The 25,336-nt window shown below is 35.0% G+C and overlaps 1 protein-coding gene across 11 annotated transcripts in view; it reads left to right on the plus strand.

The window, feature by feature from the left end:
- HERC1 (HECT and RLD domain containing E3 ubiquitin protein ligase family member 1) overlaps nt 1-25,336 on the plus strand; it is a 186,741-nt gene that overhangs the window by 49,924 nt on the left and 111,481 nt on the right. For all 11 annotated transcript variants that reach the window (XM_081795857.1, XM_081795865.1, XM_081795861.1 and 8 more), the window contains exons 4-14: nt 6,452-6,646; nt 7,442-7,753; nt 9,916-10,012; nt 10,608-10,751; nt 11,975-12,102; nt 14,547-14,691; nt 14,794-14,965; nt 16,151-16,285; nt 16,657-16,822; nt 21,561-21,686; nt 22,786-23,007. In XM_081795857.1, the coding sequence (XP_081651983.1) occupies nt 6,452-6,646; nt 7,442-7,753; nt 9,916-10,012; nt 10,608-10,751; nt 11,975-12,102; nt 14,547-14,691; nt 14,794-14,965; nt 16,151-16,285; nt 16,657-16,822; nt 21,561-21,686; nt 22,786-23,007 (1,842 nt within the window). The remainder of the gene's footprint in view (nt 1-6,451; nt 6,647-7,441; nt 7,754-9,915; nt 10,013-10,607; nt 10,752-11,974; nt 12,103-14,546; nt 14,692-14,793; nt 14,966-16,150; nt 16,286-16,656; nt 16,823-21,560; nt 21,687-22,785; nt 23,008-25,336) is intronic.

The raw sequence follows: 25,336 nt of genomic DNA on the forward strand, positions 1-25,336 counted from the left end.
ATTTCTTTGTTGTTGTGTCACCCAGGTGTGTATCTCTAGACACTGTAGACACTGTCTTGCCTATTAAAGACACTGTCTTGCCTATTTAAAAAAAAACAAAGATGTCTTTGGGGTGCCTGGGTGGCTCATTTGGTTAAACGTCTGACTGTTGATTTCGGCTTAGGTCATGATCTCACTGTGTCATGAGATCAGGCTCTGCTCTGTGTGTGGAGGTTGCTTACGATTCTTCTTCTCCTTCCCTTTGTTCCTTCCTCCCTCTCCCTCTCCCTCTCCCCCTCCCCCCCTCTCTAAACACACACACACACACACACACACACACACACACACACACACGATGTCTTTTAAATCAATCTATGGGGTCCCCTCCATTTATTTCTTTTCCTTCAATGTTTTTGCTCAGGAACCTGGGCTTTTTGCTGATTGATTGCTCATAATGTGGTTCACCATGTTCTATTTATTTCCTGCAAATTGCCAGGTGGATCCAGAGGCTTGACCTGAGGATTGATCCTTTTGGCAAGGTTTGATCTTAGGTTTGATCCCTTTGGCAAGACTATATGGCGTTGTGATCGTCCATCAGCTTCCTTCTAATTGTCTCTCTTTTTGTGGTATTAGCAACTGTTGATGCTACATTTATATGGCTACATTTATTAATTCATTGGTGGTTGAGTGCAAAACGGTGATATTTTAACTGTATCATTCCTCTTCCATTTATTCTTTGGAATGTTTTTATAAAGGTGATTCCCTTATCAATTATTTGGTTACTCTGCTTCAGTTCATTTAAGAAAGGCAGAAGAAATGCTTGATTCTGTTTATCCAATTTTTTAAAATTTTGACACTGATTTTTATTTACTAGTGTTCAGTTTATTGAATTAGTCTGTTATCCTCCAAACTTGACCAGTTGATTTCTTTTGAAAAATACTATTATGAACCCATAGTAGTGGGCCAATAGTCTTTTGGGGTAGTAGTCTCTTCAGTGTGGTTCCTAAATTCTTTTGACATAGACCTAATAATCTTTGATAGCTTTCTTGCTGTCTGACACATTAAATTACTCTAGATTCATCTTGTACATTTCTTGCCCCAGATCTAGAATCAGATAGCTATTTCTTCAAAAAGCCCTAGTTTCTTTTAGTGGAAAATAGTATTTCAGAACCACAATCAGAGTGTTAAAAATGTTCATCACTACTGAGTATTTTGTTTCTAGGGTTTTATAGTGGACAGAGCTAGAGTGTGTGTATTTAAAGCTAATATACCTCATGATTTGATGCTGATACTTTCAAATTCAGAGCCAAAGAATTTTTACTTAATCTTTTCTATATTACATTTATATCTCCTTTCTTCTAAACTAAGAATACTCATTCTCAAGGGTATAGGGTTGGTAGAATTAGAATACCCCAAAATTACTTACTTGTTTTAATCACTTATTGCACACAGTCACAAACAGCCGTCCTAAAATAAGACAAATACTACCACCATATGACTACTGAAAACATTACATTTTTTTAATTTTAATTTTCTTTTTAAAATTTACATCCAAATTAGTTAGCATATAGTGCAACAGTGATTTCAGGAGTAGATTCCTTAGTGCCCCTTACCCATTTAGCCCATCCCCCCTCCCACATCTCCTCCAGTAATCCTGTTTGGTCTCCATATTTATGAGTCTCTTATGTTTTGTCTCCCTCCCTGTTTTTGTATTATTTTTGTTTCCCTTCCCTTATGTTCATCTGTTTTGTCTCTTAAAGTCCTCATATGAGTGAAGTCATATGATATTTGTCTTTCTTTGACTAATTTCGCTTAGCATAATACTCTCTAGTTCCATCCATGTAGTTGCAAATGGCAAGATTTCATTCTTTTTGATTGCTGAGTAATACTCCAGTGTGTGTGTGTGTGTGTGTGTGTGTGTGTGTGTGTGTGTGTGTGTATATATATATATATATATATATACCACATCTTCTTTATCCATTCATCCATCGATGGACATTTGGGCTCTTTCCATACTTTGACTATTGTCGATAGTGCTGCTATAAACATGGGGGTGCATGTGTCCCTTTAAAACAGCACACCTTATCCCTTGGATAAATGCCTAGTAGTGCAATTGCTGGGTCGTAGGGTAGTTCTATTTTTAGTTTTTTGAGGAACCTCCATACTGTTTTCCAGAGTGGCTGCACCAGCTTGCATTCCCACCAACAATGCAAAAGAGATCCTCTGAAAACATTACATTTTTATATATGTTCTGTTTTTTTTTTTATAGTTAACATTAAATGTACATAGAGCATCATCTTCTCTTCCTTTTAACCCTCATTTAGTTTTAGTTTTAGTTTTATAAGTAACTATATATTTGATGCTCACAGTCAGCTTCTCTGTTAATGTCTTTTTCTTCTTTTGGGTTATCTGAATCTCATTCTCTAGTACATTCCTCAGTAAAGTCCATTAGAACAATATTGTCTTCTTATGTGTTAATAATTGCTGTCCACTTTGTACTTCAAAGTCAGTTTTGAGAATATAAAATCTTTGGCTCACATTTTCTTTTCTTCTGCACCTCAGTTATGTTCATCTGTTTTCTTCTGGCATGAACCTTTGCTGTCAAAGTCTGAAGATAATCTGATTTTCTTTCCCATGAGTTAGGTGATCTTTAAAGATCAGTATTTCACTTGAATACATGCAGATGTCATACATTCTGGATTGATATTATCAGAGATATGAGAATTTCAGTATGTTGTTTAAAATCTTTTTTATTTCAGAAAAATTTCCCTAAATTCTGGTTTTTAGTATTTAAAAATTTTTTTTAATTTGGTTTTCTTCTTTAAGGACCACCATTATCTGTATGTTGGATCTTTGCCTAACTTTAGTATTTGTCACTTTTTCTTGAATACTTTTTATATCTTTTTCATTTACTTATTTCTAAACATTTTTTCCTTTTTTATTGTTTGTTGCTCTTAAGGTATTGTCGACTGTATATATTTACACTTGGATTCCTTCTAGTTTAGTCTTCATTTCTGAAATTTTTTTTTCTTTTATTTCTGATTTTTTCTTGAGTTCTGTCATCTCACTTTTGAGTGTTTCTATTTCAGATTTTTGTTTTTCTTTCATGTCTTGTTTCATTTTCTTAATCCCTTTAGCTTGTTTCGAAATAGGTTACAGTTTGATCTGTTTTGTCAAAAGTTCCCTTCTGGCATGCTTTTATTGTAGGAATGTTATTCTGCCTCTTTTCCCTTTTTTTTTCTAGTAATAACTTCATGTGGAATTTGACCTGGATATTTTTGTTGCTGATTTTTGTGGACAGTTTGGTTTTCTGAACTTTTAAAATGGAGATGGGATTCAGGATAGCTTTTCAAACACCAAAGACTCCTATTATTTTTTTGTAAAAAAAACAAAACAAAACAAGATGGTTTCGCAGCATGGTCCCCTCCACCACTTTTATTTTGACATTCTCTGTCTTTCCTCCTTATTGTCCCTATCCTGCTCAATTTATATTCCTCTCCCAGTAGTTTCTCTTTAGTGTGGTGACTGTGTCCTGGCAGGGAATTCTTGCTTGTCAACTTGAAGAGTTCACAAGAAGTAGATTACTGTAGCTTCTTTCAAACTTCTCATGGACTCTTTGTATTTACCTGCTGTGAGACCAGGTAAAACCCTTCCTACTTGCAACTGCTGTTCTTAGATTGGCTTACTGTTCTGTCCATTGAGTACCTAATTGGTTGTTTGAGGTTTTTCCTGTTCTGAGGTCTGTCGGATACTTTATCGCTTCCTCTTGCGCAAATGTCATTACCATGTAGTTTTTGTGCTGGGTGGTGGTTTGTCTGCATCTGCTTATATTTTTGAAAGGAGTTACTGGAGGTACCCTTATCACCTAGTTTTATTGTGAATGTTAAGTGTGAACTTGAAGTTTGGCCTTGTAGCTGTTCTGTTCAGGGAGTTTAGAAAACTGTGTTGCTGCTGCTGTCATCTTCCTAGGTTCCTATCCCGCCCCTGTCTCTGTTTTTTTTTTTTTTTTTTTTTTTTAATGTTTATTTTTGAGAGAGAGAGAGAGACAGCATAAGTGGGGGAGGGGCTGAGAGAGAGGGAGCACAGAGCCTGATGTGGGGCTCGAACCCACGGACCGCGAGATCATGGCCTGACCCAAAGTTGGACACTTAAATGACTGAGCCACCCAGCCACCCCTCAGTTGTTTTTAAACACACATTTCTAAGCCCTATAAGTAAATTTTTTTCTATCTCGCTGTTTTTGGGGGTTGTGGGGGGAGGAGAGCTGTGACTTTTTTATAAAACCTATTAATAGCAATAGATTTTTATATTAAAAATTCTAACACATGGGGTGCCTGGGTGGCTTAGTCAGTTAAGCATCTGACTCTTGATTTCAGCTCAGGTCATGATCTCACAGATTCACTGACAGTGTAGAGCCTGCTTGGGATTTTCTCTCTCCCTCTCTCCCTGCCCCTCCCTCACTTGTGCTTTCTCCCCCCCCCCGCCCAAAAAAAATTAAATAAATAAACTTAAAAAAAAAATTCTAACACTCTTGACCCCACCATTCTCCATTTGTCTCCAGCAAAATTTCAGGTTTTTATTAGGGACTGGCAGCCTTCACTTACCCATATTTTGTATGTCCTCAAAACTGTCCTTTTGTTCATTGGAAAATGTTTATTTAACGCACATATCATTCTCTTGTTTTGGATACTATTTAATGATTCTGACTAAAATTATTCTATCCCCTTCCATTTAATGGGCTTCTGAAGATTGACTTTTGAAGGTTTTCCTTCTCTTATTTTGTTAGAGCAAAAAACTACTAGACAGAACAATTGGCAACAGCTACAGTCAGAATTAATATACCTTTTAAAAGTAATTTCTTTGCCCGATGTGAGTTTCTAACTCATGACCCCGAGATCCAGAGTCGCATGCTCTAAAGACTGAGCTAGCCAGCTGCCCCCAGAGTTAGTATTTTTATTGTATAGAATTCATATAAGCCGATTAAAAGTCCGTTAAGCTCTAACAAATAAATGGGCAGAAGTTAGTGGTAAACAAATAGATGAAAAAAACTTTAGTTCTATTGATAATAATGAAATGTGTAGTTAAAATAAGGCATCCTTCTTTATCCCACTTAAGTTTGCCAAAAAATTAGAATCATACATATATTGGTATCGATGCAGTGAGACTGGTACTGTCATAAAGATGTATTCCGTGGTTAGGGCAACTGAAATGGCCACACTGGGTCCAATCCTTTTGGTGGGTTGTGGGGGGCGGCAGGTGAAGAAGTCTAGATTTTTAAAAAGCATTATGAATGACAGCAGACTTTACCATTGTATTCAACACAGATTGTAAATAAGCGATGATTTTTATTATACATAGAATATATTGCTGGTGATAAAATAATAGAGTAGCACCATTTTGGAAAGCAATTTGTTACCTAGTATATTTCAAGATTTGTAAGGTTGTTATCCGTTTGGGATATAGTAGCCCCATTTCTGAGGTTCTCTATTTAAGAAGTAATAGAAAAAATGTAGTAAAAACTACATTCCCTAAAATGTTCTATATAACAAAAAGAATCTAAATGTCCTGTTTAAAAGAAAGGGTTAAGGGGCGCCTGGGTGGCTCAATCGGTTACACGTTCGAATTCGGCTCAGGTCATGATCTCACGGTCCGTGTGTTCGAGCCCCGCGTTGGACTCTGTGCTGACTGCTCAGAGCCTGGAGCCTGTTTCAGATTCTGTGTCTCCCTCTCTCTCTGACCCTCCCCATTCATGCTCTGTCTCTCTCTGTCTCAAAAATAAATAAACGTTAAAAAAAATTTTTTTAAAGAAAGGGTTAAGTAAATTGTGTTTTTATGTTAGGTGGGAAATTATCAGTTCAATCATGAAGATTAGGTAGACATGGAAAATTTTGCATGACTTTTGTATCATTACTTTTATATATGCACTGTGATAAAAATGTTAAAGAACACGTATATGCAAAAATCTGGGAAAACATACCTAAAATAGATAGCATTCATTGTTTTAAGGTGATAAGATTATCAATTGTGTTTTCTTTCCTTCTTTCTTTCTTTTTTTCTTTCTTTCTTTCTTTCTTTCTTTCTTTCTTTCTTTCTTTCTTTCTTAAGTAAGCTCTGTGTTCAACATGGGGTTTGAACTCACAACCCTGAGATCAAGAGTTGCATGCTCTACCAACTGAGCCAGCCACTTCTTTGTTTTCTAAGCTTTGATTTTCTGTAATGTGTGTACAATAATATAATTTTTAGCTAAAAAAGTCTTGATTGTGTGTCTCTTCCTCCACTTTTGCCACCTTTATTAGTATCTTTTCCAGGAGTGAGTAGTCTAGCCATCTGTATTTAAAATTGGATGTGTTCTTAAGTTATTTGAGCAGTTGAGAGTTTTAGAAGAAAGTAAACAGTAATTTTAGGTGACAGTTATAAAAATGTTTCCATTAAAAATATCTTGCCTATTTATTGCATGTTTTTAATTTTAATAGGTTTGCAGAATGGCTTCTGATTACTCAAGAACGTGTGCTAGCCCAGATAGCATTCAGACTGGTGACACTCCCATTGTCTCAGAAACCTGTGAGGTCTATGTTTGGGGGAGCAATAGCAGCCATCAGTTGGTGGAAGGCACACAGGAGAAAATATTACAGCCCAAACTGGCTCCCAGTTTCTCTGATGCTCAAACTGTGAGTTCTCTGCATACTTTACAGATTGGTAGATGACAGGGTTCTCTTTAAATAGTGTCCAGGGCTTTTTTTAAGTGGATGAAGATTCTTGTTTCTTATCTATATCATTTCTACACTGTATTGCATCACTTTTTTCATTTTACTAGAAAAAAACTTTTAGTCCATTTCCCTAACTTTGTTTCTAAGTTTCAAAAAATTAAATTGGGAGCTGGATTTTTAAAAAGAATTATGAATGACAACAGACTTACCATTATATTCAATGCAAATAATAAATAGGACTAAATAAAAACTGGAATTTTCCCTTTGCCAAATCAGCATTTTATTTTCTTATTATCACTTTTTTTCATTTGTAGCTACCTTTAAGCTAAGCTAGAACCTTCCATTTTATTATTATTTTCATTAAAATTTATGTGTTTTTTTTTTTGAATGAGTGTAAAATACTGTGTATGGTCTTTCACCATAATGGACTCTAAGGGATTTATAGGATAATTTTATTTCTTGCCCTTTACCCAGCCTTTATAAGATGAGGCTAAAACATTTTACTGTGTTGTTTTAGTGAACCATGACTGGGTAGATACCCTGAAAAGATAACATATACGTTAATTTGAGCTCAACAATAAAGTCAACATAAAAAGGCCATTAATAGTTTTCTTAATTTTCTGTTTAATCTCTCTGGAGATTCATGTCAAGTTCTGATTTTAAAGACTTCCTTTGAACTTCTTTGGTAAAACTAACGTCAAATATTATACTTTGATTCTCACATTTTAATTTATTATTCTCTTTGTTTGCTTATAGATTGAAGCTGGGCAATACTGCACTTTTGTTATTTCTACGGATGGCTCTGTCAGAGCTTGTGGTAAAGGCAGCTATGGAAGACTGGGCCTTGGAGATTCTAATAATCAGTCCACTTTAAAGAAGTTAACATTTGAACCTCACAGGTCCATTAAAAAGGTTTCATCTTCTAAAGGATCTGATGGTCACACTTTAGCTTTTACAACAGAAGGAGAAGTCTTCAGTTGGGGAGATGGTGATTATGGGAAACTGGGACATGGAAATAGTTCAACACAGAAATATCCCAAGCTTATTCAGGGCCCTCTGCAGGGAAAGGTATGTGCTTTCTTTTTGTATTTAAAAATAATTAGATGCACTGTGCTATAAGGATGGTATCTTTCAGATTTTGATGTATTCTTTCCGAAGTGGCACTCTACCCGCAAATCCTTTGGCTTATCTTTTGTATGTTTGCTTTATGGTTTACAAAACACTTTCACATGCAGTATTTAATTTTAATTCTCACAACAACTTTGTTAAGGTAGTTATTATTCTCATTTCACATGAGGAAACTGAGAATCCTCCATTCAGCAAATATTTGTTTAGTACCTTCCAAGAGCCAGGCAGTGTTTTAGGTAGTTGACATAACAGCAGTGAACAAAACAGACAAGATCCTTGCTCTCATGGAGCTTTAATCTGTGGATAGAGATAAAAAATAAGTAAGCACATAAAATAATTTCAAATAATAGTAGGGAAAAAAATGAGTAATGTAGTAGATACTAACTTGGGTGGGGTGTGATATTAGATAATGAGGTCGTAAGGTTAAAGGAGGTGGCGTTTTAATAGAAACCTAAATGAGGCTTTTAGAGTGGTTAACTAACTTGCCTAAGGTCACACACGAATAATTAGCACCATTACAAACTGAACTTAGATCTCCTCTTCTTTTTTTTTTTTTTTTTTTTTAATGTTTACTTACTTTTGAGATAGCGTGGGAGCAAGCTAGTGGGAGAGGGGTAGAGAGAGGGGAGACAAAGAATCTGTGCTATCAGCACAGACTGTGAGGTCATGACCTGAGCCGAGGTCAGATGTTTAACTGACTGAGCCGCCCAGGCACCCCTAGACCTCGTCTTCTTATTTCTGTTTTACCTTTCCTTAAAGGTATTTTCCTTCAAGGTATTCCTTAAAGGTATTTTCCTAAACTTATATGCAATTATATGGATTCCTCCATTTTAAGATTGCATTCTTTCCACAAAAGTTTTTTTTATATAAAATCCTTTTAAAGTTTCAATTTTTATTTTATACCAGAATTACAAGTGGGCACTTTTACTTCATAGGAGATTGTCTGACAAGGTTGGCTATCAAATGAATTTTACTTTATTATAACTTTCAGTATTTTAACTTAGACATCAGCCCCAAAGCAATGAGCCTTGGAATGTTCTACTTGACAACATAATGGGATACTTGATAAGATATTGAATGTGGAGCTCTAAGATTTTCAGACAAATACTACTTGAAGTTGCGTTTTTCTGGTCTTTCCAGCACCTTCTTTCTTCCTTAATTCTAATGCTGTAAAAATTTTTTTACTTCTATTCCTTTTAATGTCCCATTTTGCAGTGGAAACATTGCCAATTAAATATAACTTAGTATGGACATCATAAAGGAAAAATGTTCCAAAAAGTAAATTACTTTTACAGATAAAAATTTCAAAAGTTTTAGCATATTGTCTAGAATATATTAGGTGCTCAGTATTTTTAATTGAATCTAAACTTTAAATTTTCTAAAGTGAGTTCAAATTTTTGAATATTGAAAAGATGCAGAATAATTAGTATATTTTTTCTGTTAAATTACTATTTGATTAGTGTTAAAAGGTATGATAGTGATCCCCCAATTATGTTGCTTATAATCTTATTCCCCTGATTCTACTCATCAACTATATAGCTAATTGAGGGTAAAGAGATAGTGTTAGGAGTTTAATTAATGTAAGCTTATATACTGCTTAGATCTTTCTGCATTGGTAATAGTCATTGTGTTTTTGAGTTATCCCTATTATGTAATGAATTTTTCTTGATTAGCCAGGATTGGAGGTTTTATGTTAACATTATATTTAAAATTTTTTCATTGTACATGAGCATTCAGCCCCAGCCAACTCTTTGAGTAAAAACTTGGTTGGTGTGATACCATATCCTTGCAAGTGATTAGATTAATAATTTCAGGGCTCCTGCTAGCCTTTACAGTGCCTTTGCATGAATTAAGGAAAGTTACCTTCTCTGAGTGGAAGCCACGTTTCATGGGCTGGGAAACAGAGCAGAGGCTATATTTCACCACTTTCTTGACCCCAGGTACTTTTGTCCTGAGCACAGCCTCTACAGCTGTACATGGCAACTTCTGGATAAGTTGTGAATATCAGTATCTCTGAAGTCTCTGTGCATAAGATCAAATATGAACTATATATTTTAGCATATTCATGTTCTTCATCTTGGCGTGCTTTGTGTGCTGTGTAGGTAGTTGTTTGTGTGTCTGCTGGATACAGACATAGTGCTGCTGTCACAGAGGATGGTGAATTATACACATGGGGTGAAGGAGACTTTGGAAGATTAGGTAAGATTTTTTTAAATTGCAGTTACTCTCACAGAAAAATAGAAATGATGGTTCCTAAGAAGTAGTGAGACTAGATTTAATAGGCAAAAAAATTGTTATTTATTTTGTTAGTTTTAGCTCAGAGGAAGATAGTTTTTATATAGTGAATACCTGGATTCTAGTGCTGAAATTTAAGCTGTAATTAAATCCACCAGGCATTTACTGCGTACCTATAATGAGCAGACACTGAAGGATTAAGGGGTAAGACACTTTCAGGGGTAAGAAAGATACCATCATGATCCTGAAGTGTGTAATCTAGTTAGTAGTGAAAACTAGTTGACATGAGCATGATCCTAGATAACGTTAGACAAGTGTTGGGAGAGGAGCACATATAGCATATTCTAATTATTCACTGAAGGGACTGGGTCTCTCAGTGTGAGAGCAGCCTAGAAGATGAGATGAGAAGATACTAGAAATGATTCTTTCTTATTTAATTTTACTTTGAAAATACCTCATTTCTGTCATTAACTTAAAATGTTTATTCTACCTGTGAAGTAATGGCCTAAAGAAAAAGAGTTAACAACATTATTTCTTTGTTGTATATGTTTTATCCAAGGTCATGGTGACAGTAATAGCCGTAACATTCCAACATTAGTGAAAGACATTAGCAACGTAGGAGAGGTTTCTTGTGGCAGTTCACATACTATTGCTTTGTCTAAAGATGGGAGAACTGTATGGTCTTTTGGAGGAGGAGACAATGGTATGTAAAAATTTATTTATTGATAACTTTGGGCTTGTTTTCTTGAGATTTCAAAAAAATTTACTTTTCTGTTGTACATGCCTATTGTAGAAAAACTCAATATTAAGGTGAGCAGAAATTTAAATTTAAATGAACTGTTTCAAGAAATGTTGCTATAGCTGTTGTTAAAACTTTCATAGATGGACCTCTAAATGATATATATTTAAATATGTACATATATTTCCATATGGATGTCTTTTTTGAAAACCAAAGCAGACTCATATATACCTTAGCTATTTTATAACCTGTTGGTTTTTATCTAACAGTATTTTTTAAAAATGTTTATTTATTTTTGAGAGAGAGACAGGGTGTAAGCGGAGGAGGGGCAGAGAGAGGGACACAGAATCTGAAGCTGTCAGCAGAGAGTCTGATGCAGGGCTTGAATTCACAAACCGTGAGATCATGACCTGAGCTGAAGTCAGATGCTTAACCGACTAAGCCACCCAGGTGCCCCAAAATAGCTCAATGTATTCTTTTATGTGATTGTAACACAACTTAAAAAAAAAAATCAGTTTATTATTGTTGAGTATCTGGGTGGTTTCCAAATATTTTCCTGGATCAAAACTACACAACAATAACTAAATCTTTGTCTACTTTTTCACAACTACCAGCAGTGTGAGATTGCTTATTTCCCCATATCTTTCAACAACAAACCATGGGGCATTAAGGTTATGTAAAAAAATAATTTCAGTAGTGAAAATGGTATCATTTAATTAGTATTTCCTTGATTCTTAGGTTGAATTTGTTGTTGGCCATTTGTTTTTCTTCTTTAGTGATTTGCCAAGTCTTATATTTCAGTAATTATTGGATCTGTTCAAAAATTAATAATAGATACATACACAATCTTGTGTAGAATGTATTTATTACATCGGCAAATTTGAAGTTAGAAATATGACCATCATAGTGGAGAAAGAAAAACAGTTTTCCATGTCTCTCAAAGTTGTTTTAATTACTTGAAATTAAGATTCAGAAGCCTGTTGGTTGTTGGTTTCTATCTTGTAACAAAAACATTCATTTGTTCACATATTCTGCTGTCAGAAACTTAAGAGTTTTGCACATCTGTCAGGTACATGATGGAAAGATGAGCAATATTTGCCAAAATAAATACTTAGGTAAAGAATAGAGGTTCTTTAAAACAAGTAAATTTTTTAATTTGAATGTGTGTGTGTGTTTTTTTTAAATAGGCAAACTCGGCCATGGCGATACTAACAGAGTGTATAAGCCTAAAGTTGTTGAAGCTTTACAAGGAATGTTCATTCGCAAAGTTTGTGCTGGGAGCCAGTCTTCACTTGCTTTAACATCAACAGGGCAGGTAGGACTAAGGGATGAGCATAAAAAGCTTAAATTATTTCAGAGGAGTAAGTAACTAAAAAGTAATAATCATAATTAAACTTTAAAGTTAAAAAATATATTTTAAAGGCAGTCTACTGAAATGAAATATTTTCTCCTGTTTGAAGAGGTGGAATATTTGCAAAGGAATCAGATTTTCTCACCTGTCCTGTATGATCCAGATAAACCTGCCCTCAGCCTCCTGTTCTTTGTATAAAACCTTTTTAGCACTCAGCACCCCTTAAACGTTTTCCTAAAAATTATGGTTAATGGGAGAAAGTGCAAATAGATCTTGTTGGAACCAGTGATAGGAACTAAGAAGGCAAGAAGGTGATCAAATAGAGAGGGCAAGGAGAAATTTCCAAGTGGAAAATAATCTGAGGGGATAGGTATTTGTAAGAAAGGGTGTGTCAGGCTTAAGGTGGTCAGAGCTTTAGAATACCTTTATATAAACTTTTGAACTTCTGTATGCATATTTTGATTTCTGTTTTTGTTGGTGTTAGAGAGGGTCCAGGTATGGTGATAGATTGATGATAATTTCCTTCTTATTCCATCAGCAGTGACAGTGAAAAAGTGAGCTGACCACTCATTTTCTCTCATGTCAGAATCCATTATGTGCCAGGTAGTGGTATAAAAATGTTTTGTGACTAATTCACAAGACAGATGAATAGCAAAGTTGAAATTAGCATATAGTTTAATTATTTTTTGAGGGTCTAGAATGCCTGTGTCCTAAAAAATTGAACTATTCATTACCCTGTATTTCATTACATTAGTCATTTGTTACAATGCTGGATGCTGCCTTAAAATCTGAAATTTCTCTTGCACATCTTTGTCACTACGGGTTTTGTGGTAAGAATCTGTGAATTGAAGACAGCAGATGCTCACTTGTTTGATGTATAGCCATAGTCAAATCACAGACCTCCCTGGATCATCATGTGGTTCTTTTGTATGAAACGATTAATGATTTCCATTTTGCTTACAAATGATCAGATAAGGTAATTATGTTTATTGAAAGTTTGTATAAATTATCAAGTACTATTCAGCTATTAGTTGATAATACATTTTACTACCTTGAAATCCAAAGGAACTTGTAAGTTAGTTGTGAGATAGAATAGTTGTCTCATGAATACACGAAGTTATGTGAAATCAAATATATATACTTAGGAAAAAATAAAATAAGAGAGAAATACTTTTAAATGGCAAGGATACTTCTGTTTACTGTTACAGTTGCTAAGCATAAGGTGATATCTGCTTTTCCCTCCGTCCTCTTAGGCCACTTCACTGCTGACTTCCCATCGTATTAAGTGTGATTCTTATGTTGAAAAATACAGTATGTATTTTTTAGACAACAGTGTCCCTAAATACAGGCCAAGTGTTTCTTTATCTGGTGTTCAGCCAAAGTAACTTGGCAAGAGCAAACTCTAGCTATATGTGTCTTATTGACAGTACTGTATTGTACTTGAGTGATTTAGGAGATTTAGAATGACTTTGACTACATATTTTTTCATCTTACTTGTGTTTAGTTCTTAACCCCTCCGAAGATATACCTTTAATTGTACAGGAATTTTGTTCTTTCTTTCTTTGTCTTAAGTAGTTTTCTAGCAACTGGTACAAGTATTTGCTGCTCATTTTTTGTTTAAGAGGTTTAATCTCTCAGTAGTCTTTACTAAAAGAATTGCAAGACAAAAAAAGTCCCAAACCTGGTGGCGTAAGGGTTAAAGTCTCTATGACATTACCACAACCCACAGAAGGGAAAAGAAGGTCATTTAGTTTGCTAATTGTTTTGATTTGGGGTTGCCAAACTGGCAGTCATTCACCCTTTTATCTTCCTTGTCACCTCACCTTTCCCCCAAGCTTCTTAAATCAGTCAGTTGTTGTTGTAGTAATTAGCCAAAAAAAAAAAAAAAAATGCAGATGTTCAAAGAGAACTGTGTGGACTCCTGCTTCATATGGCCATCTTTGTAAGTGATCATTAAAATTCTTGTAACAATGAGGTGTGGTGGTTTTTAACTAAATTATAAACATCAGTCTTGTGATTTATATCATTCATTTTATATGTTTATACCTTGGTCTAGTCAACCAAGAAATATTTGTTGAGACCTGCAGAGTGAGAAACATGAAGAAGTTAAGATAGCAACAGTACTTCTAAGCTAAGATTCTTCTAAGATCCTTCCATTTTTTCTGTGACCAGTTATTTTTCTTTTCAGTTTGGCTGCTTGTCTGCGTATATAGTAAACACTTAAAAACAGCACAACAAGTAACTGAAAATCCTTAACAAGTCAGTAAATATTATTTTTAACAACAGAAAGTTATTATTTAGTATCAAACCACACTCTTGTTTAATAGATGATATTTATTTTTAAACAGTGTAAGTCTTTGACCTAGTAACACAGGATGTAACATGTAGTGCTGTTCTGTTTGTTTCAGGTCTATGCTTGGGGCTGTGGAGCTTGTCTGGGTTGTGGTTCTTCAGAAGCTACTGCTTTGAGACCCAAGCTTATTGAAGAACTGGCTGCCACAAGAATAGTTGATATTTCTATTGGAGACAGTCATTGTTTGGCTCTTTCTCACGGTAATGTTACTTGTTTTTAAAAGAAATAGTATTAACTATTACCTTCTATAAATGTATTACATTTAAATTTGGCTTTTCTTGTGTTCTCCATTTTGTTTTTAGATAATGAAGTTTATGCCTGGGGCAATAATTCGATGGGGCAGTGTGGCCAAGGAAATTCCACAGGTCCTATTACTAAACCAAAGAAAGTGAGTGGCTTAGATGGCATAGCTATTCAGCAGATTTCTGCTGGAACATCACATAGTCTGGCATGGACTGCTCTTCCTAGGGATAGGTAAGAATGCCCACGTTTAAAAATGCTTGTGTTCTAATAACGACAGAAACACCAATAAAAGCAAAAATAATTATACTCTGTTCATAAAAATGACCTTCTGAACATTTCTAGTATTGGTATTTTTACTATCAAAGCAATGACATCTAGAGTTCTTTTGATTTGAATGTTGAGGTTAGATATGTAAGCAAGAAGTTTATACCCTGTATTTAAGATATTTTCTTAATTTAAGTGTCTTCTAAACATTTTGAATTCCTTCTCTGTCTCTAGATAAGGATTTTAAAAATTAAATGCGTATTAAGAGGAAGTTACATTAAAATAATTTAAATTAGAACTAGGCTTTATTCAACAGTTGATTAGCCTCAGTGGCCTTTATGTGGTTGGTTTTTGAAAAGAAATTGGCTGTACTTCTAAATAAAAGAAGTTACTTTTGTAGGAATTTAGCTTTTTCCTGAAGTGGTAACAGTATCTTATTAGATAATCAGGTAGGTGAGTTTTAGACAGTATTAGTGTGAATTTTAAGGAATTTTAGGGTTGTTTGAGATACATATTTTCTTATGCATGTGGGCTAATTTAAACTTGACATGTATTATATTTTCATTCTAGACCTTTGATTCAGATGGGTTTATTAGGACATTCTAACCAATTAAAAACATTTATAGATATTTACCTTCCAAAACAAAAGCTAAAGATATAATAAATTGATTATAAATAATTTTCTATTAACATTAAATTTGCAACTTTCCACTTCATATGTAGATAATTGGTTCTCAAGATCCTGACAATGTTCACAAGAGTCATTAGGTGTTGTTGTTTTAATAGATTTCAGTTTATCATTATATAGAGTCAGGCTGTTTTTCTTAATATGAAATATACATTGTATAGACCCTTAGAACTAGAAGCCTATAGTAGGTTATGTGACTCAGCCCTCTGCCTTTAAGTGAGTGAATATCCAACCTTCCAAAGCAGTTTGTGGTTATATGTTTTCTTCTTGAAGAACTCTAGGGATGGCAAGTGCTTGGTTTTCCTTGGTTGCTAAAATGAAGGGTTTTAACTTTCATAATCAAGAAGATCTTCTGTATATCTTATTGAAATCTTTCAGCTTTAGTAATGGTTTAAATTTTGTTTTTGATCATGTGTGAAAATTCCCCTGTCAAGTCTGTTACATGATTTTCTTCTTCCTTCTAGACAAGTTGTTGCGTGGCACCGACCTTATTGTGTAGATCTTGAAGAGAGTACCTTCTCACACCTGCGTTCTTTTCTTGAGAGATACTGTGATAAAATAAACAGTGAGATTCCCCCACTCCCTTTCCCTTCATCAAGGTATGTTATATATGTGTATATAAGGGGTGTGTGTGTGTGTGTGTGTGTGTGTGTGTGTGTGTGTGTTTGCCCATGCGCATGCGCACGCCTACACCTATTACTCATTTTGAGTTTTGACTTACTGTTCTTTTTGTCCTATTCTGCCCTCATTTATATTAAACTCCTTTAAAATCTAAAAAAGAGCTAACCTTCAGGTACTTACTGATAATAACCTTAAAGAAAAATTACCCATAATTGCACGAATCATGTTTTAAAAATCACTATTGCTCATAATTTGACAAAATTTTTAAAGAGAAAAAAAATGTTACCCAAACTGGGTAGAACATGTTCTTTTGTAGATCAGAAGTTCATAGTAGTTTGTTTGGTTTCAGGGAACACCACAGTTTCCTCAAGCTGTGCCTGAAGCTGCTTTCAAATCACCTTGCTCTTGCGCTTGCGGGAGGGGTGGCTACCAGCATTCTTGGGAGACAGGCAGGTCCACTTCGAAATTTGCTCTTCAGACTGATGGATTCAACTGTCCCAGATGAAATTCAAGAGGTAAGCATATAGGACTTGGAATCTGTCTCTCCAGACACATCTTTCCCTGAACTTGTTGCTCATAAATTCAGTCATATATTGGAAAAATTCAATTGGATGTTCTTTCCCTTACTCCTATTTTCTTGGTGGGAGTAAATGTTTTTGGTTAACTCATCCTTTAGACAAAAGTCAGATGTTATCTTTGGGAAACCTTTCATTCCCTGCTCTCCTGCCAGGTTAGGTTTCTCCTGTATATGTTTTCATTGCATCACAATGTTTTGGAATTGTCTGTTCACATACAGCTCCTTTTCTATCAGAGGATGAATTTCTGAGGGCAAGGACCCAGTTTTATTTTTTATTATGGTAGAATACATACAACTTAAACTTTACTATCTTAACCATTTATTTTTTTATTTGAGAGAGAAGGAGCATGTGAGTGGGGGAAAGGGGCGGAGGTAGGGGAGGGGGAGAAAGGGAGAGTGAGAGAGATTGAATCCTAAGTAGGTTCTCCGCTCAGCTCAGAGTCCAATGTGGAGCTTGATCCCATGACCCTGAGAAACATGACCTGAGCCCAATCAAGAGTCAGATGCTTAACCTACTTAGCCACCCTAGTGCTCATAAGCCATTTTTCAGTATATAGTTCAGTGGTGTTAAATACATTCGTAATATACAACCATCATCATCATTCATTTTTGTAATTCTTTTCATCTTATAAAATTGAAATTCTACACCCACCAAACAATAAATCTTCATTCCACCCTCTCTCCAGCTTCTGGCAACCACCATTCTACTTTCTTTCTCTTTGATTTTTGACACTCTAAATATATCATGTAAGTGGAATCATTTACTCTTTGTCTTTTTGTGACTGCTTATTTCACTTAGTGTAATGTCCTCAGAGTTCATCCATGTTGTAGCCTGTGTCAGAATTTCCTTCCTTTCTAAGGCTTAATAATCTTTTGTACGTAAATATCATATTTTGCTTATCAACTCATCCATCATCTTTATGACCTTGGATTAGCCAATAGTTTCCTAGATATGACACTGAAAGTACAAGCAACCAAAAAAAAAAAAAAAAAAAAAAGAGAGAGAAGTTGGACTTCATCAAAATGAAAAACATTTATGCCTCAAAGGAATATTATCAAGAAAACAGACATACAACTCATAGAATGGGAGGAAATATTTGTAAATCATATGTCTGATAATACTCTAGTTTCCAGAACATATAAAGGATCCTTACAACTCAACAATAAAAAGGATGAATAACACAACTTTTTAAAAAAAATTTTTTTAGTAACCCAACTTTAAAAATGAGCAAAGAATCTTGAGTAGACACACTTTCAGAGAAAATATGCATATAGCCAATAAGCACATGAAAAAAAAATGCTCACCAGTGTTAGTGATTAGGGGAATGCAAATCAAAATCACAATGAAATACTGCTTCAAACCCACTCAGTGGCTACAATCAGAAAGACTGACAATAGCAAGTAAGTATTGGTGAGGATGTGGAGAAATTGAAACTCTCTTAGTTGCTGGTGGAAATGTAAATTGGGACAGCTGCTTTCGGAAGATAGTTCCTTAAATAAACATTAAATTACCATATAATGTAGCATTTCCACATCTAGGTCTATACCCAAAAGAATTTTCACTCAAATCTTTTACAGGAATGTTCATAGCAATATTACTCATAATAACCAAAAAGTGGGAATAAACAAATGTCTGTCAACTCATGAATGGATGAGCTAAATGTGGTATGTCCATGGAGGATAATATTATTCAGCCATAAAAAAGAAAGAGGTACTGATACATGCTACAACATGACTGAACTTTGTGAACATTGTGCTAAGTGAAAGAAGCCAGTCACAAAAGGCCAAATATTACATGATTCCATAAATATGAAATGTACAGAGTAGCCAAATCCGTAGAGAAAGAAAGTAAATCAGTTGGTTGTTAGGGGTTTGGGGGAGGGAGAGATGGGGAGTGACTGCTAACAGACACAGAATTTCTTTTGGGGGTGATGAAAATGTCCTAAAATTAGAAGAGGGGTGATGGTTGTACAACTCTGTGAATATACTAAAAACCACTGAATTTTATACTGAAAAAAGGTGAATTTTATGACATGTGAATTAGATGTCAATTTAAAAAAAAAAAGCAAAAAAGATAACCGATTTTTCAACTTGAGAGACATATCCCTGGCATGCAGGTAGAAGAAATACTAACCTGGTGGTGAATGGGAACTTTGAGTTTTTAATATTTATCAGAAATGAGGTAGTGTAGTATTTTTAAAAGGTCAAAAATCACTGGAATAAAATAAGGAAAGTGAACGTTAAAAAATTATCTTTAGAATTGTTTATTTATTCCTTGAATGTCCTTGATATCTACTCTGTTAGGAGAGTCCTTAGGAGATGAATTCTCTCAGAATGTGTACGGGCCTGTTTCTGTTCCTTATCTCTGAAACTTCTAGTAACTTAATCCATTTGTAGCAATAATCACTGTTGCTGCTCTTTTTTGTTTCTTTTTAAATGCTTTATTTTGAGCCATTTGTTGACTTCAGGAAAAGTTGCATAAAATATGGTTTTCTCACTTAGCTTCATGCTAATACCATACATAACCACAATACAATTATCAAAACCAAGAAAATAATATTGGTTTAATACTATTCATTACCCTAAACAACTTATTAGAAATTTTATCATTTTCCCACCAATGACCTTATTCTTTTGCAGGAATCACATTCAGTATCCCATATTAGAGTTGATGTTTCTCCTTAGTCTTCTGCACTGTTTTTTCCTCATTTTTTCCTTGTCTTTCATGACCTAGACAATTTTTGAATATTGGTCAGTTATTTTATTGAATATCTATCTCTTATGTTTTCTTATGATTGGACTGAGGTTATACATTTTTGACAAGAATGCCACAGAAATGATGATGTGTCCTTAGTACATCGCATCATGGGGTTCATGGTACTGATATATCTTACTACTGGAGATTTTGACCTTGGTCAGTTGGTTAGGGCGTTGTCTGCTGGGTTTCTATATCCGTCAGTAGCTTCTGAGAGAGGGTAGACAGGAAAAATATTCTTTGAAAATGTCCTCAAAATGAAGTAGTTTGTGAGTTGAATATTTTCACGAATAGTTGAGAGTGTAGTATTCTGATCTAAATCATTTTCCTGTAAGAATTCATTCTCTTGTAGAAGTCATTGTCTTCTAGTTTTCAGTGTTATTGTTCAGAAAAAAATGCATTCAAATTTTTATCCTTTGTATAGAAATCTGTTTTCTCTATGGGTTTTATAGCAAATTCTGTTTGTCCTTTGTGTTCTCATGTTTCAGTTGATGTGGATCAGTTTATACTTGGGTGGACCTTTTTAATTTTGAAACTCATCGCCTTCAGTTTTAAGAAATTATCTTGAAGTATATTGTGTATTGATTTCCTCTTCATTGTTTTCTGTCTCTCTGGAACCCCTTATTATTTAGGTTACTAGACATCCTGGACAAGTCCTCATAATTTTTCTTTGGTTTTCTTTCCTGTTTTCCATTTTTTCCCCTCTACTTTATGAGGAATTTAATTTTATATTCTAACTCTTCTAGTCAGGTTTTTTAAATTTCTTCTTTTGTATTTTAAATTTATAAGAGCCCTTAATCTTCAAGTGTTTATTTTTTCTTGTCCAACACCCTCATTTTACTGATAAAGAAGCTATAGCCCTGAGAAATTATGAGGCCTAAGATAATGTAGCTATTCTTTTTTTAAAAAAAAAAAATTTTTTTAACCTTTATTTTTGAGACAGAGAGAGACAGAGCATGAACGGGGGAGGGTCAGAGAGAGGGAGACACAGAATCTGAAACAGGCTCCAGGCTCTGAGCTGTCAGCACAGAGCCCGACGTGGGGCTCGAACTCATGGACCACGAGATCACGACCTGAGCTGAAGTTGGACGCTTAACCGACTGAACCACCCAGGCGCCCCTGTAGCTAGTCTTTATAGCTACCTGAACATTTGTTGGGTTAAGTTCTTCTCATTTTAAAATTCTTAACCTCAGGGCGCCTGGGTGGCTCAGTCAATTAAGCGTCCAACTTTAGCTCAAGTTATGATCTCACAGCTCACGGGTTCGAGCCTTGAGTCAGGCTCTGTGCTGACAGCTCAGAGCCTGGAGCCTACTTTGGATTCTGTCTCCCTCTCTCTGCCTCTCTCCCACTCACATGTGCATGTGTTTTCCTTCTCTCTCTCTCTCTCTCTCTCTCAAAATAAACAACATTAAGAAAAAATTAAAAAAAAATTCTTAACCTAAATGGCTAATCCTCAGGGAGACCTTCCATGAGCCCATAGGCCATGTTAATTACGTGTGTGTGTGATTCAAGTTTGTACTTTCCCTATGTGACTCCTTTCACACTTGTAAAAACTTGCTCAGGATCTCTTTCCCATTAGACTGTATGCTTATGAAAGCAAGGCTTTTGTCTGTCTTGTTCACTTGTGTCTACAGCACTTTGCAAAGAGCCTTACCAGGACCTGAACTAAAAAGTCAATACTAAATATTTGTTGGATGATGATTAGCTCTTAGTGGCAAATTCAAAATATGTATCCTAGTTTACTTAAAGACCTCTAAAGGACTTGCATGCTTTCTTTTTTCATGTCACTTTTTCAGACTTCTGTGATCTACTTTCTTTAGACTTTTGTGATCCTAATAATCAGTGCATTTTATTTTTCATGTATTTCTTTTAAAAAGATAAGGACTAGGTCAATAAATACACTTTTCTTTTTTGATACTAGGTGGTAATTGAAACTCTGTCAGTGGGAGCAACCATGCTATTACCACCATTACGAGAACGTATGGAGTTACTTCATTCTCTTTTGCCCCAAGGACCTGATAGATGGGAAAGCTTATCTAAAGGACAGGTGAGCCTTTACACTGTATCTGAGTAAACCAGTAATATCACACACACAAAAATAGAGGGAAATAAAGCTAATCAATTGCCATGTGTTCGTGGAATAATTCTTGATGGGTCTAGTAAATCCTAATATTTAATGTTTTCTGCTGGAAGAGTTCCCAGAATTCTAATGAAGGTGAAGCAAATGATAATTTATTAAATGATTTGGGGCTAGTTATTAAAATTTCAAAATTTGTTACTTATATTGTCAAGCCAGAGACATTTTATAATGTGTTGAGTTGAAATCAAGGTCATGTGCTACTGTTGGTTCCATGCCCAGAATGTTATGTGAAATTTCTTATATATAAAAACTAAAAGATGACTGTGAAAATATATTTGAGGATATAAATATGCTTATTTCCATTTTTAATATTACATTATTAATATTATATACATTAAAATAAGTACATTTTGCTCAACTCAAGTAGAACAATCAATTGTAGAGTTGTAGATTTCAGGGAAAAAGTGGTTCTTACTGGCAGTATAATCCACCGATGACTCCAGTGAGTATTTTTTACTAGTTTAGATTTCAGTTGATTCATTTGAAATATTAGAATAAATAGTTACATTGATAATTCTGTAGAACAATGTGTAGTGTAATTTATCTGGTAACATTTCCTATTCTTAAAGTGCTAACTAAAATCATTATGCAGAGAATATCATTTTGCTTAGAGTTTGGGTATTATGTATTATTGTAAAAAGGAATAAAATATTATTAGTTACATTTTTAAAATTGTATTAATGGGATAGCTTTTCTTTTTTAAAATTTTTTTAAGTTTTATTTTATTTTTGAATAAGAGAGTATGAGTAGGGAAGGGGCAGGGAGAAAGAGAGGGGATCCCAAGTATGCTCAATACTGACAGAACAGAACCCGAATAGTGGATCATGATCTGAGCTGAAATCAAGAGTCGGACACTTAACTGACTGAGTCATCTGGGCACCGGGATAGCTTTTCTTTTAAATACATGCTTCCTAAAATATCAGGATATTAAATGGAATTTTTTTTCTTTTTAAATGCATTTTAAACTATTTGTACCTATTTCATGGATGAAAATATTTTTCTTTAGAGAATGCAACTGGATATCATTCTGACAAGTTTACAAGATCATACCCATGTAGCTTCCTTACTTGGCTATAGCTCACCTTCTGATGCTGCTGACCTCTCTTCTGTTTGTACTGGCTATGGAAACCTGTCAGATCAACCTTATGGCACTCAGAGCTGCCATCCAGACACTCATCTGGCTGAAATTTTGATGAAAACTCTCTTAAGAAATTTAGGATTTTATACAGTAAGTTGCTCTTTTTCTTTGTAGTAAAAAAAGAATAAAGCTTGGGGTTTTTTGGTTGTTTATTGTTTGTTGTTTTTTTGGAGGCGATAGGGATGGCTTCAGGTTAAGGTATTTTGACATTTAAATATGTATGAAATGAATAAAACTCTGGACTTCACTCCCCCAAAGGGGGAAAACATGTGTCAGATCTTCTGAAATACTGTAGAAGCCAAATGACTTGTAATTGAGAATTCCAAAAAGATTTATTTTAGAATTTTACCAATTTTTTCTGATGTTAGTGTACAAGAATAAACATAAAAATAGTCAAAAGCATTTTGCAAAAGAAAAATAGTGAGGACGGGAATAATATATACTCCTATAGTTACAATGTGGTTGGTACTTACTAAGAATAGCTGGTCAGTAGAAGACAGTAGATGCTATAGTTTTCCCTGTGTTAGGATGCAGTTAATTCTTAAGTATTTCTTAGATCCATCTCCCCCTGCCCCCCGCCATTTCTGTTGGTTCTGACCCACACTATCATGACCTAATGCTAATACCAGTGTTGTAGTTATTGTCACTGTTGCTGGTCTCTGCATCTTACTGCTGGAATAACCTAGTCGTATTAAATAACCTCATTGTATTAAATTAAAACCCCTTCAGGCACTTCATCATTTGGCTTACACACCGCTCCTCTGAGCTCATGGACATGACATGGAGACATGTCTGTCTCCAGCTTCCTCTACTAATCTGTGATTTCTTCAAGGAAGCCTTACCAAATAACCCTATTTAACCATGTAATTATAACTGCATATCCTTAGATCTCAGAGTTACGTGTACTGTATGACTTAACTTTGAATAGTTCACATATTGTTTCATATTGTCTCCTATGCCCCTGAAGGGTCGGGTCTGTATATTCTTCTGTGCAAGTCTTAGTGTTCTATTCTGTCCACATTAAAAGGTGGCTAAGTCAGAGTGACAATTGAGCTTATATAATTTTCTTTCAGATTTAAGAATGTAAATTTGATCTGATGTTTGGCTGCACGTGGAATGGGAACAGTGTCATGGTATATCCATTTGTTATTGACAGAACATTTTTTCCAAAGTTGTAAGGGATATTTATGCTGCATTAAAGTAGTGCCTTTCTCTTAAAGTCACCTGGCTGTCACTGTCAAGTGTGAAGCCCATGGGATTCTTAACACCAGAAATATAGTTTGGTGTGCTTGTCCTTTGGAAGAAAACACCCTCCAGTTACTGTGATTTAATAGTTTTGCCTTCAGCTGTAGAAGCTGCTGCCAGGTAATTAGTTATATATCCTTAGGGCAGTTCCTGTATAGCTGTTACATGTACTTTAGGCCAGAATCTACCCTCTTTGACTAGAGATTTCTTAATGCTTTTATTTGTTCTTTTTTTTAATGTTTATTTATTTATGAGAGAGAGCATGTGGGGGAGGGGCAGAGAGAGAGAGGGGAAGAGACAGGAGGAGAGAGAGAGACAGAGTCCTTGGCAGTGCATGGAGCCTACTTGGGTCGGTCTCTCTCTCTCTCTCTCTCTCTCAAAGTAAAGAACTGTGAGATCATGACCCGAGCTGAAATCAAGAGTTGGATGCTTAACCAACTGAGCCACCCAGGTGTCCCTTATTTGGTCTTTTTACAAAGGAAAATACAATCTTGCATTTATATAATTAAACGTGGCACATGCCACAATGATGTGAACGCATTGGACACTACTGAACTGCACATTCAAAAATGGTTAAGATGATAAATTTGATGTTGTATGTATTTTACTATAATTAAAAATAAAATTAACAAGTGAAAATAAATTAAGTAGTGCCTTTCTAATTTCATTAGGGGTGGGGTTGATATGTATGTTATATGGAAATGGAAATAAAATATTAAGTGATTTTGGGCTACAGTCCTAAATTATTTGTCCAAATTTGTCATGTTCCCAAGATTTTAAAATGGTGGTGCTTGTCTCTTTGGGCTGCTGTAACAGAATACCGTAGTCATCCATAGACTGGGTGACTTTTAAACAACATATTTATTTCTCACTGTTACAGAGGTGCTGGCAAATTTGATGCGACTAGCTTCTTGGTTCATAGATAGCCATCTTCTTGCTGTGTCCTCACACAATGGAGCTCTCTGGGGTCTTTTTCATACGGGCACTAATCCCTTCCCAAAGGCCCCGTCTCCAAATACCACCACATTGAGGATTGGGTTTCAATGTATGAATTTTGAGGGGACACAAACATTCAGTCTATAGCAGTGCTTATTTGGCAGCTTATAATGGTGCTTATATAGCAAGAGCCTTAAAATGTTCTGAGACTCTGTCTTGGATATTGTAAACATCAACC

The sequence above is a fragment of the Panthera onca genome, chromosome B3 (genome assembly GCF_046562875.1).
Source record: "Panthera onca isolate mPanOnc1 chromosome B3, mPanOnc1 haplotype 2, whole genome shotgun sequence".
NCBI lineage: Eukaryota > Metazoa > Chordata > Mammalia > Carnivora > Felidae > Panthera > Panthera onca.